Below are 16,035 nucleotides of genomic sequence, written 5' to 3'. Positions count from 1 at the left end.
AAAGAAGAACAACCCAACAAACTCTTCATAAAACTCCAAGAGATATGAAAATCTTTATTTCTGTCTATTCTGTGTTGTTAATAACATCACATCTTCACATAGTAGCAAAAACATATTAAACAAACATTAACCTCAACATGCATACTGTACTTCAAGTTTCTCTCATGGAAAGGCCAGTGTTACTTTTATAGTATCCTTTCCATAAATATCATAAATATCTTTACCCATGTAGTGGAATTATTGTATTTTTTTCATTTTAGTTAACAAGTATAATGTGACCACATTCACTTTTTATCAGGACAAGCTACACCACCACGGTGGTTAGCATACAATAACACTGCCTTGTTCTCAAAGCTTCTTGCTAACTGTACTTTTTTCTGAGATGTTCTCTTTAAGTAAGGATACTGAAAGTGTAAGCAGTGTATACGGTCACATCACGTGCTTAAGGTTGTGTTAGCACTGATAATTCCTTCACAGTTCTTTAAAGATGCTGAAGTCATCATATCAGCTGTAAATGCAGTGCTGCTGCTGTCCTTACGCTATACTTTCAAGCATCACACTTTCTTACTGACCAGTTTATTTCCACTTTTTATGCTCTAGTATGGTGTGACTGAATGAAGTCAGCAAACCAAATTCTGTCCATCTGAGGAAGAGAAGAAACTTGCATGAAATGGGAAGAATGAGATGAAGATGGCTCCTATGCTTTAGACGTGGCACTGTTTCTGCCATTGTAAGTACGCTAATGCTTGAAAGATCCATTAAAAGTCTGACACTTCACTCTTCAGCTGGAGCGTCCATCAAGTTTTACATTCCAGGTTTCCTCGTTGGGATTACGACTCAGACGATGATGTGAAAAATTAGTTATTACATTAAACCCATAAAATCAACACTGGCAAAAAAGCCGTGCACTTCACAGAGCAGCTTTCTATGGCCGAGCAGCTCCTGCAGGTGTAAGGTGTAGGTGTCACAGCACTCTGGTCCAAAGAGGTTATGTGCAGCATGCAGACAGAAAATGGCTTTACAGAATATGACTGAATGTTGAGGCACCAAAACACACTCAGTCTGCCCCTCAGTCTGATCAAGAAGAAAACCTGACTGAGCGCTTCATAACATCAGTACGATGATGTCCCAGAGGCCATGTTCAGGTTATTCTCCCGTCCACACTGAGCGGGCGGATCAGTGGAGTCTGCATTAGCTTTAACAGAAAGGTCTGATTTAAGCAGGTAAGCTGAATAGACAAGAAAAGCTAGAAAGCTTTATCAACTATAACCCCAGCGAGGACCTTGACAGGTGTCTTGTGTACAGGTGAAGGCTGGACAGTCAGCAGGATACCTTCCTAACATTTGTCATTCCCAGCATTGAACCGTTTCCTGGCACAGCCTCAGTGAAACAGAGCATCGTTTCCACCCCACAGTTACAGACAGGCTGTGCTTTTCTTTGGTAACACCGTCGAATGAGCCCCGTGTCCTCTCTCAGTAGCTGCTTTCGTGTCCTGTCAGGATGTACAGGCTGCTCAGTGCTGACGGGTCATCAGTCGGTGTGCTCTGAAGGATGATGGCTCTGCACATTGTCAGCAAATGAGAAGGAGATGAGTTGTAAAGGAGAGCCAGAGAAAGGCAGTACTAACCTAAAGCCAGTGCCTCCACCTGCTTCTACTCCTCCCACCTCTAGTACTAACACTACTCTACTGATACTACAACCACTGTAGTTTGACTTTAATGCTACACACTGGTACAGTACTGGTACACTTACTGGAGTTTTACTCCTGTTCCTGCTCATCACCACGCCTACTACTTTTTTAAACTTTATGATAAGTGTGAACATTTACACAACAGCATACAAACAAGTTTAAAGTATAAAAAAGGAAGCAAAGAGCTGAGAAATACATAAAACATAACACAGAAGAAAAAGAAACCTTTGCAGGGATTCCTTCTACACCCAGTTTGAGTAAAAACTAACTGAAACACAAGGAAAGAAGATAAGATCAACTAAATAAGGGTTGTATAATAATACTTAGTACTGGCAGCCAGCAGCGCCAAGCCTCAGCCTCCCAGTAGACACACCTATGGTACTGTTAGATTATAATATTATTTTATGCCATGTTATACCCCTAATTAAAGATTGTGAATTATTATGTAGTTTTAGTTTGCATTATTCTCCTGAATTAGAAGAAGCTGACAACTATTGCATTAGTTAAACTGATTTGCATTAAAGTAGACTGCTGATTTATTGTGGATGAATGATATTGTTTTATGATGCATAATACTGCTGCAGAAAGTCATCGCCTTATTTGTCTGATTAGAAGAGAACAGAGCATGCTGGAGTTTTCTGCCCCAACTCAGCAGGAGCAGATAAACGGGGAGCCAAGGTCGTAGCTTAGGCGCCGTGTGAGAGAAAAGCATGTGAATGTTTAGGCTTTTATGATAAGGTGGGAGAACCAGAGGCTATAAGAGTTTGAGCAATGCTCCACCATTTTGAGATCTGAGGCTGTCTGCATCAGTGTCCATCTCCCACGCGTGTGCTCATCATCGTTTGACTTAACCCGACCGGACCAGTGTTGTTATTGTGATTTTTCTCTTGTCTCCATCCCCAGTATTTTGAACCTTAACAGTACCGATTTAAAATCCTACATGTCTTTGTTCTCAGGTTATCACGTTCACAAACTTTGGTGTCCACGCTATTTGCCTGCCAGGCTGACAATGATTTAGATCACAGAAACATTTTTAAGCTGTTATTCCTGGTTTCACAGTGGAAAACTCCGGGTAACGTCCATTATCTTTGCTCCTGTATAAGACTTTCCTGAATGCTGAGGTTTGGTCTTCCACATGAAATTCAGTACTTTTGTTTCAGTTTCATTAATGATGCATTGATTTTGGACATCGATGTAATATATATGTGATACACGACAGTCTTTGAGTCCGTCCTTCTCATATATAATCCCACTGTTTTTGCACTTCAGATGATTCCAGTAATGACTGATTTAAAAAAGAAAAGTGAAATATTTCTAATGAACTCACCACGATTCTTATTACAAACTTCATTAAGAGCTGCTGGATCAACAGGGGTGTCCTGGATTTGTTAGTAATATAATATAGTAATATATTATTATTAGTTTTAATTATTTAGTCAAAAATCAATTCCAGACTGCTCTGAGCAACATGCTGCAGCGAGAGTCCTGACAGGGACTAGAAACAGAACATTTATTGGCTCCCTGTTTTATCCAGAATAAAAGATTCAAAATCCTCACATAAAAGGTTTTGAATAATCAGCCCCTGTCTTATCTTAATGACCTTATAGTACCATATCACCCCATTAGAGCACTTCGTTCCAAGTATTTAAAAGTAAAATGGGAGCCAGACCCTTCGGTTTCCAGGCCCCTCTTGGTAAATGGTAAATGGACCGGTTCTTATATAGTGGTTTTCTACTCTGAGCACTCAAAGCTTGCCTCATTCACCCGTTCACACCCATTCATACTCTGACGGATGCACCGAAGAGCAACTTTCATGCAGGATATCTGGCATGTAGACGGGGAGTAGGTGACCTGCTCCCCCACCTGAACTACAGCCACCACTTCTGTGGAACCAGCTTCCAGTTTGGGTTTGGGAGACAGACACCCTCTCTACTTTTAACATTAGGCTTCAAACTTTCCTTTCTTCCCTGAATCCTCCCTTAGTTAGCCTAAGTCTAGGCTGCTGGCGGGTTCCCGTGATGCACCAAGTGTTTCTTCTTCAGTCGCCCTTTTCACTCACTATCTATTTAAACACCTCTCTGCATTCAATCATTAGTTGAGAATATTCTCTGGCTCTCTTCCCCAGATTGTCTTTGTCCCGTCTTCCTCCTCTCACCCCCCCAACCAATCGCAGCAGATGCCCGCCCCTCCCCCAGCCTGGTTCAGGTTTTCACCTGCTAAAAGGGAGTTTTTCACCTTTGTGCACCATAATTGCAGGGCCTTTACCTTACAATATACAGTGTCTTGAAGTGACTATTGTTGTGATTTGGTACTAGAATAAAGAAAATTAGCACTAAGGAAAGTAGTTTTCTGTACAAAGTGTCAGGTAGACGGTAGTTGGTAACTTTAATGGCTGTTTTTCTTTGGAGGGCTGCATGCAAACACATAGGCTGCATTTCCTAAATCCTTGGATCTGAGTAACCAACAGAACAAACACTCTAGTGTGACTCCTGCTTTAATGCTACCATTAATGCTAGCAGTATTCATGCTACTTCCACATGCTACTCTGAAAATCACTTCCAGGTCTATTAACAATAGTATCAAGAAAAATACTATCCTGATTACTTCTGATGTACTAGGATTACTAGTTTCTCACAGTGATTGATAGCTCTTGTCAGCATACAGTTAACATACCTGTTTGTTCCCAGAACTCTGAACACACGACTCTCATCTGTAATTTCTTGTGTTACCTGCACATAAAGTGAAAATTCACGTGTAATGACTTAGAACTAATATGATGAGCACATGATACGAGCTCAGCCAACGTTGGATGAATTTACTAGTTCATCACCTCATCTGAATGGAAACTCCTCCCTTTGAGGCCATGCTTCCAGAATGCCAGCACACTATCCTGCAAGCAGACTGACAGAACAGGAGGTGTCACTCAGCTTTCAGGACACACATCAGCTCTCATTCACTTTGTTTGTCACATCATTATTTCTACCTAGTGTTTCAATGGGGAAGTCAAAGACTATTTCTGCAGCCAGCTGTCTGGATGGAAGTCCTTGCAGGTTCACGATCTTTACAGTTCCTGTCCAAACAGTACACAGATTGAGAATGAGCATGAAAGACATTTGAAGGATTCACAATATGCGAGGGGACTTACTTTCCAAGGTGATGAGAACAGTGTCTCGGTCCAGCTGGGTTACCTGCACGACTCTGAGTGCTCCACTATCTCCTGATGCACGGAAAGAAGGAAGCTTGTTGCAACAAGTTGAAGCTTGAAGCTTCAGGAAGTCAGCAGAGACACGCAGAAACGGTCCTACCTGGCACTGGAACAGGAGCGCCGTTCAGCTCTATAATATCAAACCTGAGCTGTTGGCCGGTTGGTGGTTTATCATTACTACAGTCTCTCACTCCAACACACAGCTGAGAAGAGAATCTGGGAGCCTGATGGCGAGTTGCTGTGAAACAGTCACCAAGGAAAACAAAAAAAACTAAATAAATTCTCATGGATGGTTAAGTGATGCTTGTTAAACCTGAGCTGAACCTGTTCATACAACCGTCAAAAACAGCACAACAGAATTCTTGTATGATTATTAAATCTTGAGATTAAAGATAAACCGATGCCATCCACCCATCCATCCATCCATCCATCCATCCATCCATCCATCCACCCGTCCATCCGTCCAGCCGTCCATCCATCCATCCATCCATCCATCCATCCATCCATCCATCCACCCGTCCATCCGTCCAGCCGTCCATCCATTCATCCATCCATCCATCCATCCATCCATCCATCCATCCACCCGTCCATCTGTTCGTCCAAACATCCACCCACCCATCCATCCATCCATCCATCCATCCATCCATCCATCCGTCCATCCATCCATCCATCCACCCGTCCATCCATCCATCCACCCGTCCACCCATCTGTCCATCCATCCATCCACCCACCCATCCCTCCATCCATCCATCCATCCATCCATCCAGCCGTCCATCCATCCATCCACCCGTCCATCCATCCATCCATCCACCCGTCGATCCATCCTTCCATCCATCCATCCATCCATCCATCCATCCCCTAACTGCACGTCTTTGGACTGATGCCACTTTTCCATAATGTTGTGACACAGGCGTGTTTCTCCAAGCAGCACTGTGTTAGGACTGCAGACAGGCTTAACACAGAGCTCTGTTCTCACAGTACATACATTATCGTTATGAAATGTGCGAGACATTCACAAAAAAACTGTCAGTTATCTGTGCTATGTGATCTAATGGTGCATGCTGGCGTTGAACTGTGTGCTGATAACACTGTTCCTGTAGCACAGAAAACACACGGTAACCATTCAGTTACACGAGCTTGGACCCAGAGAAGGTGCTGTTGGTGTTTTTGGACGGCGTTTATACAACGTTTCTTTTATTTAGTCTCTAAAATCTTGTTGGGCTTGAATAAAAAGTATGCATATGTTATTAAAAAAAATCAATTACATTCTTCAGCTTCAGATTTTGATATGCTGTCTGTCTACTTTTATGTAATTCAGGTCTAATGACTGGTTTGCATTGTGGAAATAGGGTTAGAGTTAGAAAGGAAGACATTTATTCAGGTGGCAAGTTCGACATATCTGTACAAACCTTTAGATGCATGAACTTTTGAAGAGGCTCATACCACAAGAGTAAAACCAGGCCAGATGGGACAGCCCCGCACAGATATGTACTATCTGTGTATGGGTTTCTTGCTGAAACAGAGAGAGCAGGACTAAGTGTCTGCAGTTGTTCTCCGTGAACAAACAGACTGACCAGAGTAACTCGGCATTGCTTACCTACACTGCACCTCCTACAACCTTTAGTGTCAGGAATCTTTACAGATATGGTAAACTTTCTGTGGCCAACAGAGAATATCCAGGTCAGAACAAGCAGACAAAATTGGGTTTACAGTATCCTCCTTCCTCAAAATCAAGTGGTAGCATCATACATGACATTATTAACACTGCTGCACCTACAGCTCCTGTTTCCCTGCATCTGTGATGGCGTGTCGTACCTGAGACTGATCCGCTCAGTGAGGCGGTTGGTGCTGAGCGACAGGCTGCTGTGTTTCTTGTGCAGATGTCCTTTCTGTTCAAACAGAGCTGGCAGGCTGTGCGAGTAAAGCTGGGACGACTTCCCTGCAGGATGGAGCCTTTTTAGAGCAGCATATTATCGAGTGGACACAATGTTCTCCGTTTGTGTCACGCTGTTTGTTACCTGATACGGACATCAGCACATTGTTCATAACATATAGCCATATACATCGCTGAGGGAGGAGCTGTGGGGAAAAGACAAGCAGTTCACTGAGACTTCAAACATCCAGCTTCAGTCATCAGACTGTTCCAGAAACATCATTTCCTGGTTTTCAGTGCTCCTCCTTTCATCAGGAGCTGCACTCCTTACTCAGGTTTTTCAGGGTGATGCGATTAATGACTTGCACTTTTTTGTTATTACTTGCATTTTTACACAATGCTCTTCTACTCTGACTGACACTTTCAACTACCAGCTTGACCGCGCATCACTCTTTTCTACCTCAAAACGACCAGTTACACATGTCTGCATGAATTCTGCACGCACGTTTGCACTACAAGCTGCACACAAACACGTGCGCACATCCATGATTTACTCCAAACCTAACTTAACCTTCGGCGCTTTTTAACTTTCAACCCCTTCAGTGGAAACATTGGGAGAAGTTTGCCAGTGTGGTATTATAATATTATTTTATGCCACGTTAGACCCCTAATTGAAGATTGTGAATTATTATGTAGTTTTAGTTTGCATTATTCTCCTGAATTAGAAGAAGGTGATAACTATTGCATTTGTTAAACTGATTTGCATTACATTAGACTGCTGATTTATTGTGAATGAATGATATTGTTTCATGATGCATTATACTGCTGAGTTATAAGAAATACTGTTCGCAGAAAGTCATCGCCTTATTTGTCTGATTAGAAGAGAACAGAACATGCTGGAGTTTTCTGCCCCATCTCAGCAGGAGCAGATAAACAGGGAGCCAAGGTCGTAGCTTAGGCGCCGTGTGAGAGAAAGCATGTGAATGTTTAGGCTTTTATGATAAGGTGGGGGCCACTAGAGGCTATAAGAGTTTGATCAATGCTCCACCATTTTGAGATCTGATGCTGTCTGCGTACGGTGTCCATCTCCCACGCGTGTGATCATTAAAATCATCGTTTGACTCAACCCGGTCGGACCAGTGTTGTTATTGTGGTTTTTCCTCTTGTATCCATCCCCAATATTTGAATCCGTAACACCATCAAACTCGTCGTTGGAGGGGAGAGGGAGGGGAAACAGGAGGACAAAGGATGGCGGGAACAACTGAGCTGTAGTGCTTTTTTTTTTTCAACTGTGCAATATTTGCAATATTGTTTTATATTCGACCTTTTTTGTGGGGCAAATAATATTGACACCAGTCATTTTGTGTTTTTCTGAAATTATTCTGTTATTGTGTACAAAATATTAAAAAAATTCAGCTATATATGTTGATGCATGCTTTTATTACCAGTCGCATTGATTGCTGTAACGCCCTGCTCTCTGGTCTCCCCAAAAAGAATATATCACCCTTACAACTTTTACAAAACTGCAGCTCGTGTGCTGACGAAGACCAGAGGGTGGGCCCACAGTACACCGGTTTTAGAATCGCTGCATTGGCTCCCCGTGTATTTCAGGATCGATTTTAAAGTTCTTTTATTGGTTTTTAAATGTCTTAATGGTCTGCTTCTCTCAATGACTATCGCCCTGTAGCCCTCACCTCAGTAGTGATGAAGTGCTTTGAACGCCTGGTCAGAGACTTCATCATTTCTTCACTACCAGACACACTGGACCCACTACAGTTCGCTTACTGTCCAAATCGTTCCACAGACGATGCCATCTCTCATCTCCTCCACACATCACTCACTCACTTGGACACTAGAAGGGGGAATTATGTTAAAATGCTCTTCATAGACTACAGCTCTGCATTTAATACCATAATTCCCTCCACACTCACCACCAAGCTGGAGCATCTGGGACTCAGCTCATCTATGTGTCAGTGGATCTCCAACTTCCTAACTGGCAGACCACAGGCAGTAAGGATGGGCGGACATGTCTCAGCCTCCACCACTCTCAGCACTGGAGCCCCCCAGGGGTGTGTTCTGAGCCCCCTGCTGTACTCTCTGTACACATATGACTGTGTGGCCACTACCAGCTCCACCACCATCATCAAGTTTGCTGACGACACCGTCGTGGTGGGCCTGATCTCTGATAACAACGAGACGGCCTACCTGAAGGAGATTAGGAATCTGGAGAACTGGTGCCAGAGGAACAACCTCCTTCTAAACGTCAGTAAGACAAAGGAGCTGATAGTGGACTTCAGCACTAAGCAGGAGAGGAACTACCAGACCCCTGTCATCAACGAGTGCCCAGTGGAGAGAGTGGACAGCTTCAAATACCTCGGAGTTCACATCACGCTGGACCTGTCATGGTCCTGTCACATCAACACCGTGGTGAAAAGGCCCGACAGCGTCTCTACCACCTCAGACGCTTGAGAGACTTCCAACTGCCCTCCAAGGTGCTCAGGAACTTTTACTCCTGCACCATAGAGAGCATCCTGACGGGAAACATCTTAACCTGGTTTGGGAACAGCACCATGCAGGACAGACGAGCTCTACAGAGGGTTGTGCGGTCAGCTGAGCGCACCATCCGCTCCGAGCTCCCTGACCTGCACTCAATCTACAGCAGGCGGTGCTGGACCAAGGCCAGGAAGATCGTGAAGGACCTCAGCCATCCCAACAACAGACTGTTCTCTCTGCTGAGGTCAGGAAAGCGATTCCGCTCCCTGAAGACCAACACAGAGAGACTGAGGAGGAGCTTCTTCCCGCAGGCGATACGGTCTCTCAATCACACCACCACACAGTACTGACCCACACATATGGTTCTTACACACACACTGGACTTTCTGGACATTGTTTTCACTTAAAATACTTTAAGCATATTTGCACTGCACAAGACATAATGTGGATTGCACAACACTGGGCACTATATTCTTTATTTCCAATTAATACTTGTACAGCTGCTGTTATTGTGTATATATTTATTTATTTATATTTCTTCATACATTCTTATACAGGGAGTGCAGAATTATTAGGCAAGTTGTATTTTTGAGGAATAATTTTATTATTGAACAACAACCATGTGCTCAATGAACCCAAAAAACTCATTAATATCAAAGCTGAATGTTTTTGGAAGTAGTTTTTAGTTTGTTTTTAGTTTTAGCTATTTTAGGGGGATATCTGTGTGTGCAGGTGACTATTACTGTGCATAATTATTAGGCAACTTAACAAAAAACAAATATATACCCATTTCAATTATTTATTTTTACCAGTGAAACCAATATAACATCTCCACATTCACAAATATACATTTCTGACATTCAAAAAAACCCCAAAAACAAATCAGCGACCAATATAGCCACCTTTCTTTGCAAGGACACTCAAAAGCCTGCCATCCATGGATCCTGTCAGTGTTTTGATCTGTTCACCATCAACATTGCGTGCAGCAGCAACCACAGCCTCCCAGACACTGTTCAGAGAGGTGTACTGTTTTCCCTCCTTGTAAATCTCACATTTGATGATGGACCACAGGTTCTCAATGGGGTTCAGATCAGGTGAACAAGGTGGCCATGTCATTAGTTTTTCTTCTTTTATACCCTTTCTTGCCAGCCACGCTGTGGAGTACTTGGACGCGTGTGATGGAGCATTGTCCTGCATGAAAATCATGTTTTTCTTGAAGGATGCAGACTTCTTCCTGTACCACTGCTTGAAGAAGGTGTCTTCCAGAAACTGGCAGTAGGACTGGGAGTTGAGCTTGACTCCATCCTCAACCCGAAAAGGCCCCACAAGCTCATCTTTGATGATACCAGCCCAAACCAGTACTCCACCTCCACCTTGCTGGCGTCTGAGTTGGACTGGAGCTCTCTGCCCATTACCAATCCGGCCACGGGCCCATCCATCTGGCCCATCAAGACTCACTCTCATTTCATCAGTCCATAAAACCTTAGAAAAACCAGTCTTGAGATATTTCTTGGCCCAGTCTTGACGTTTCAGCTTGTGTGTCTTGTTCAGTGGTGGTCGTCTTTCAGCCTTTCTTACCTTGGCCATGTCTCTGAGTATTGCACACCTTGTGCTTTTGGGCACTCCAGTGATGTTGCAGCTCTGAAATATGGCCAAACTGGTGGCAAGTGGCATCTTGGCAGCTGCACGCTTGACTTTTCTCAGTTCATGGGCAGTTATTTGGCGCCTTGGTTTTTCCACACGCTTCTTGCGACCCTGTTGACTATTTTGAATGAAACGCTTGATTGTTCGATGATCACGCTTCAGAAGCTTTGCAATTTTGAGACTGCTGCATCCCTCTGCAAGATATCTCACTATTTTTGACTTTTCTGAGCCTGTCAAGTCCTTCTTTTGACCCATTTTGCCAAAGGAAAGGACGTTGCCTAATAATTATGCACACCTGATATAGGGTGTTGATGTCATTAGACCACACCCCTTCTCATTACAGAGATGCACATCACCTAATATGCTTAATTGGTAGTAGGCTTTCAAGCCTATACAGCTTGGAGTAAGACAACATGCATGAAGAGGATGATGTGGACAAAATACTCATTTGCCTAATAATTCTGCACTCCCTGTATAGTTCTATGTTGTGTATTTTGTTGTACAGTTATTTTATTTTCAACTTTAATTTATATATTTTATCTTATTCTTTCCCAGTTAAATTTACCCTTCATTCTAATTTGTGTTGTACAGTTATTTCAATTTTAACCTTAATTTATATTTTATTCCTTCCTAGTTAAATTTACCCTTTTTAATTTTTCATATTTATTTCCTATCTTATTCATAGCCTTTTCCTTTTTTTTCTTTAGGTCACGAGCAGTTGTCCAAGCATTTCACTGCATATCGTACTGTGTACGACTGTGTGCGTGAAAAATAAAATTTGAATTTGAATTTGGGCCTTCTTATCTCTCAGATCTGCTTTTACCATATGAACCCTCGCGGACCTTGAGGTCCTCTGGCACTGGCCTTTTGACTGTTCCCAAAGTCAGGACATACTCACGGAGAGGCAGCTTTTCAGGGGTATGGTCCTCGTCTGTGGAACAGCCTGCCGGAGGAGCTCAGGGCCGCAGAGAACGTACATGTTTTTAAGAACAGGCTCAAGACCACCTTTTTAATTTAGCTTTCACCTAACGTTTATTTATTTTATGCTTATTTATTCTATCCTGTTATTCTATTTATTAATTTAGGTTTTACCTAATATTTATTGATTTTATTCTTACTCATTTTTTATCTTCTTACTCTATTTATATTTATATTTACATTGTAACCCGTTCTTATTTACTTTATCTTTTTACCCTGTACATATCCTATTGTGACATATCTCCAGTGTTTCCTCGGAGGGGGCTCTCTGCACCGGGGCTGTGATCGGCCGTGGCTGCTGGGGCTCTGGGGGGTCCTCTCAGCCTGGCTGGGGGGGGGGATATATGTGTGTATTATGATTGTTTATGTTAATGAGAGTGTGGGGGGTTAGTTGGAGGGCGGGGTGGGGTGGGGTGGGCTGCTTTTAACCATGTAAAGCACTTTGTGCTACTTTTTTTGTATGAAAAGTGCTTTATAAATAAGGATTGATTGATTGATTGATTGATTGATTGATTGATTGATTGATTGATTGATTGATTGATTGATTGATTGATTGATTGATTTCCCAGCTTTGGTCATTATATCCTGTATTTTGGAGACAGAGAGTTACAGACTCTCTCCCAGACCACAGACTCATAATACAAGTCAGAGCTTTATTAAAAAAAAGGAAAAAAAAGAAAGTTGTGTTTTTGAAATTGGAGTTCAAGTTATTTGTACTTCCAATAGTGTTAACATACTACACAGGTCATGAACAAGATTTCTTTTACATTTTCATTGTAAATGGGCTGAAGCAGTTCATTAAAAGTAGTCTAACATAAATGTAAACGCTGTAATTTGATTATTTTAATAAACCATGAAACTTGGATGGATTCGATGCCGGCGTGACCACAGTGCACACGTCTGATGTGGCTCACAGTGGTCCAAGGAACCGCTCAGGGAGTTTGTGTGTTCGCTCAGACACCTGAAAAATTAGAGGGAACATTGGGCCTCTGACATTCAATACCCAGTTATTAAAATGTTAAGTGTAAATCATCCCCAGCCCACAATAGCAGCTGAATTTACTACGATTTCAGATCTTTTTACACGTCAATAAGAAACCACCGATGTGTAAAACAGGCTGACAACAGAATGACGTAAACCACACTGCTGCAACTGTGCAGCTCTCAGGTTTTATCTATTGTTTCTCTGTGTGGCCAGCAGGGGGAGGTGTTTTTTTTGTTTTTTTTTTAATATTAATGAAAACATTTTTCATGAAAGTTGCAAATTTGTTATCTGTTTTTATGACATTTTTCACTGTGGATTACAACAACATCAACATTAGAAAATGAAATACATTTATAGTAGGTGATCATTAATCACTATTATTGGCACTATTAAAGGGCCCCAAAAATCAAACTTTGCTTAGGGCACCACGGAGGGCCAACCCTTTTTACACTTCAACGATTGTACTGTTGGGTCTGTGTTTCCACAAACCCCGCTAATTCTAGAGACTTATTCATCATGAAGAAAACAAGACAGTCGATCGATCCATTACTTGCGCAAGGGAGGCCTCTCATCTGTGTCCAGCACGACAATGACCCCAATGGTGGCCTCCTCTCGCTGCCTTTTATTGACAAACTTCAAACAATAGTTTACAAAACACCTCCCCTTGCAACCCCCCTTTGGTTACATAGACAAGGCACTGTATGTAAGTGTATATGTGTGAACTTCTGTAAGAGTGTGTGTGTGTGTGTGTGTGTGTGTGTGTGTGTGTGTGTGTGTGTGTGTGTGTGTGTGTGTGTGTGTGTGTGTGTGTGTGTGTGTGTGAGACCTCCTGCTGACCAAAGGGTCATAAACCCAGGAAGTTTACATCAAAAGAAACAGATCTTTCAGATAGGATGTATCTACAATAAAACCTCCCCCAGCACAGAGTGGCTGGAGAGGTGGTCAGGATCAAAGGGATGGCTTTGATCCTACTGCTTAAACTAAGACTGTACAAATTTAAGAAACACAATGGCAACATTCAACAATTAGACTTAACAGTACACAAAATACAATCATCCATCCTTCTATCTATTTATTTTTGTCCACTTATATAATTCAGCATCACAGGGAAGCTGGATCCCAGTTGTTTTTCACAGAGGGCCAAGCAGTGGAGGGAGCTGCCGACCTCCCAGCAATACATGTAAAAGCTTTATTTTATGCTGACTCTGGTCATCTTTATCTATCATAAAAATTTGCTTCACGATCTGAAACACGTAAGTGTGGCAAATATGCAAATAGCTAAGAAATCAGGATGGGGTAAATCGTTTCTCACTGCACTTCTGTTAGGCGACTGAATAAAAACACAAAGTCAGCAGTCTGGCTATGAATGTCTTTAATGTTTCCAAGATCAGAATCACATCAGGGTGTACAACCTCACCCCTGGCGCCGTTGCCCACCTCTCAATTTTAAATCCACGTAGACATTGAGGGCTACCAGGAGGGGCTATGCGCTTACCTGCTGCTGAGTAATTGCATATGAGAGCATGAGGGTGGGAATGGATGTTTGTATCTGTGTGTGCCTGTTTGTCTGTGTCCATATGTCAGGTCGGGTATCAGACGCCACCTCTCTGGGGACATCTCAGGCCCTCCAAGGTATGGAGGCCTATCTCCCCCCACCACTCCCCCTGCCAGTGGCAGACGCCCTCAGATATCGGTGCATTGGTGGTTCTTTGTGTCCGGGGATGGGCGTCCAGGTACTGCTTGTCGGGGCCTGGAGCCTGGGGCTCGCTCGGGCTCCTTCAGGGTGCGGTGCCTTTGGCCTCTCAGCCTGGGGCTCGGTCACTCTGGCACAGCTGGCTGCCGGCGGAGCTCACGGGCACGTCACGTTTAAATCATGCTTTTTATCCATTTTTGTTTTTTAATGTTCTGTAAAGAACTTGGGATCACCTTGTTGTTGAATTGTGCGATATAAATAAACTTGCCTTGCATTTTGGCTGCTACCTCAAAGCACACTGTGCGCTGTCGATCTTACGTGCTGCACAATAATATTCAATATTTAGTATTTACAGTTATATTCACATAGATCATCGCGATGCTGTTGTTTATTATATTGCTCTCTTTTGTTTGCTTGTTTTCTCTTTTTTCTTTCTCAACAGGTGATCCAGGTGATTGATAGATGGATTTTTTGTCTGTTTGTTTTGTTGGCTTGGACAACTTCCTACCAGACCCGTGGAAGTGGAAGCTTCAGTGAAGAAAGATTCCTGCTCCCAGCCGTTCATTGGCTCGGCATTTTAAACCCCTAAAGGGTCACCTGGCCTGTAAATAAACAGGGCCAATAAAAAAAATCACAAGAATAATACAAAAACTTCAGCCAGTTTATCTTAATACATTAACTTATTCTTGTGTACACAGTAATTCATAAATAAATAATGTATATTATCAATAAAGATTGATCCAAACAGTTTAACTGCTATGTGCAGATAAAGGTTGCATAGCTTTAAAACATTTGCTATCCAGCAAATATCAGTCAAACTCAACACAAAGGTAACACAACAATGGTTCAAATTGTTTGGACCGGTGATCCAAATCAACTGGCGTTGGTCAAACAGATGTGTGGTAGACTTACTCTGAAGGAGCTGCTACCGACAAACCAGCAAATAAACACCAAATATTTCATCTGTGACATTTGTGAGGTTTCCTCAAACACACTCCGTCAGTCTTGTTGCTGTTGAACGACAAACTATTTAAAAATGTCGCGGGTTTACCTGGTCATATTCTCATTCACGGGGCGCTCGCCAAAACAAAAGCAAACCATTAACACCACGCCGATGCTGTTCACAGGACAGCAAGAGTAACGATCAGGAGCATCTTGTCTTCGTTATCGTTCCCCTCGTACGTGTTATTACTGCGATTTCAGCGTTTTCGCTTCACAACTAAAGTGTGCAGTTTACTTTGTGCGCACTCAAATGGAGTCAAGCCAGTTAGCGCCACCTGTGGTCAAGTGCCATAGCCTACAGCCAGGTTAACTTGTGACACACATCTGAGCCACGTTTGAATTCCTGTTTCATGCACAATACATTTGTAACTTTTTATTTTTTCTGTTTTTGTGTCTTGCAAATAAACCTTTAAACTGATTTGAAATGATGTTATGTATTTATTTTTGGCCTTTATCTACGGTGGCCCTGAGAGG

The 16,035-nt window shown here is 42.6% G+C and overlaps 2 protein-coding genes across 2 annotated transcripts in view; one reads left to right on the top strand and one right to left on the bottom strand.

The window, feature by feature from the left end:
• Positions 1–16,035, top strand: part of LOC308393807 (uncharacterized protein) — an 810,936-nt gene that overhangs the window by 658,512 nt on the left and 136,389 nt on the right. The window lies entirely within an intron of this gene.
• Positions 216–8,097, bottom strand: LOC308394399 (mitogen-activated protein kinase kinase kinase kinase 2-like). Its single transcript, XM_080878714.1, has 8 exons — positions 6,914–8,097; positions 6,711–6,834; positions 6,493–6,551; positions 4,836–4,907; positions 4,674–4,760; positions 4,521–4,591; positions 4,364–4,419; positions 216–1,560 (listed from the first exon to the last, which is right to left on the bottom strand). The coding sequence occupies exons 1-8, from the start codon at positions 6,939–6,941 to the stop codon at positions 1,473–1,475; spliced, it is 585 nt and encodes a 194-aa protein (XP_080734840.1). The 5' UTR covers positions 6,942–8,097; the 3' UTR covers positions 216–1,472.

Source organism: Rhamphochromis sp. 'chilingali' (genome assembly GCF_963969265.1).
Source record: "Rhamphochromis sp. 'chilingali' genome assembly, chromosome: 1".
Classification (NCBI taxonomy): Eukaryota; Metazoa; Chordata; class Actinopteri; order Cichliformes; family Cichlidae; genus Rhamphochromis; species Rhamphochromis sp. 'chilingali'.
Note: the sequence above shows the minus strand (reverse complement) of the source record. Positions and strands in the feature narration are given on the sequence as shown.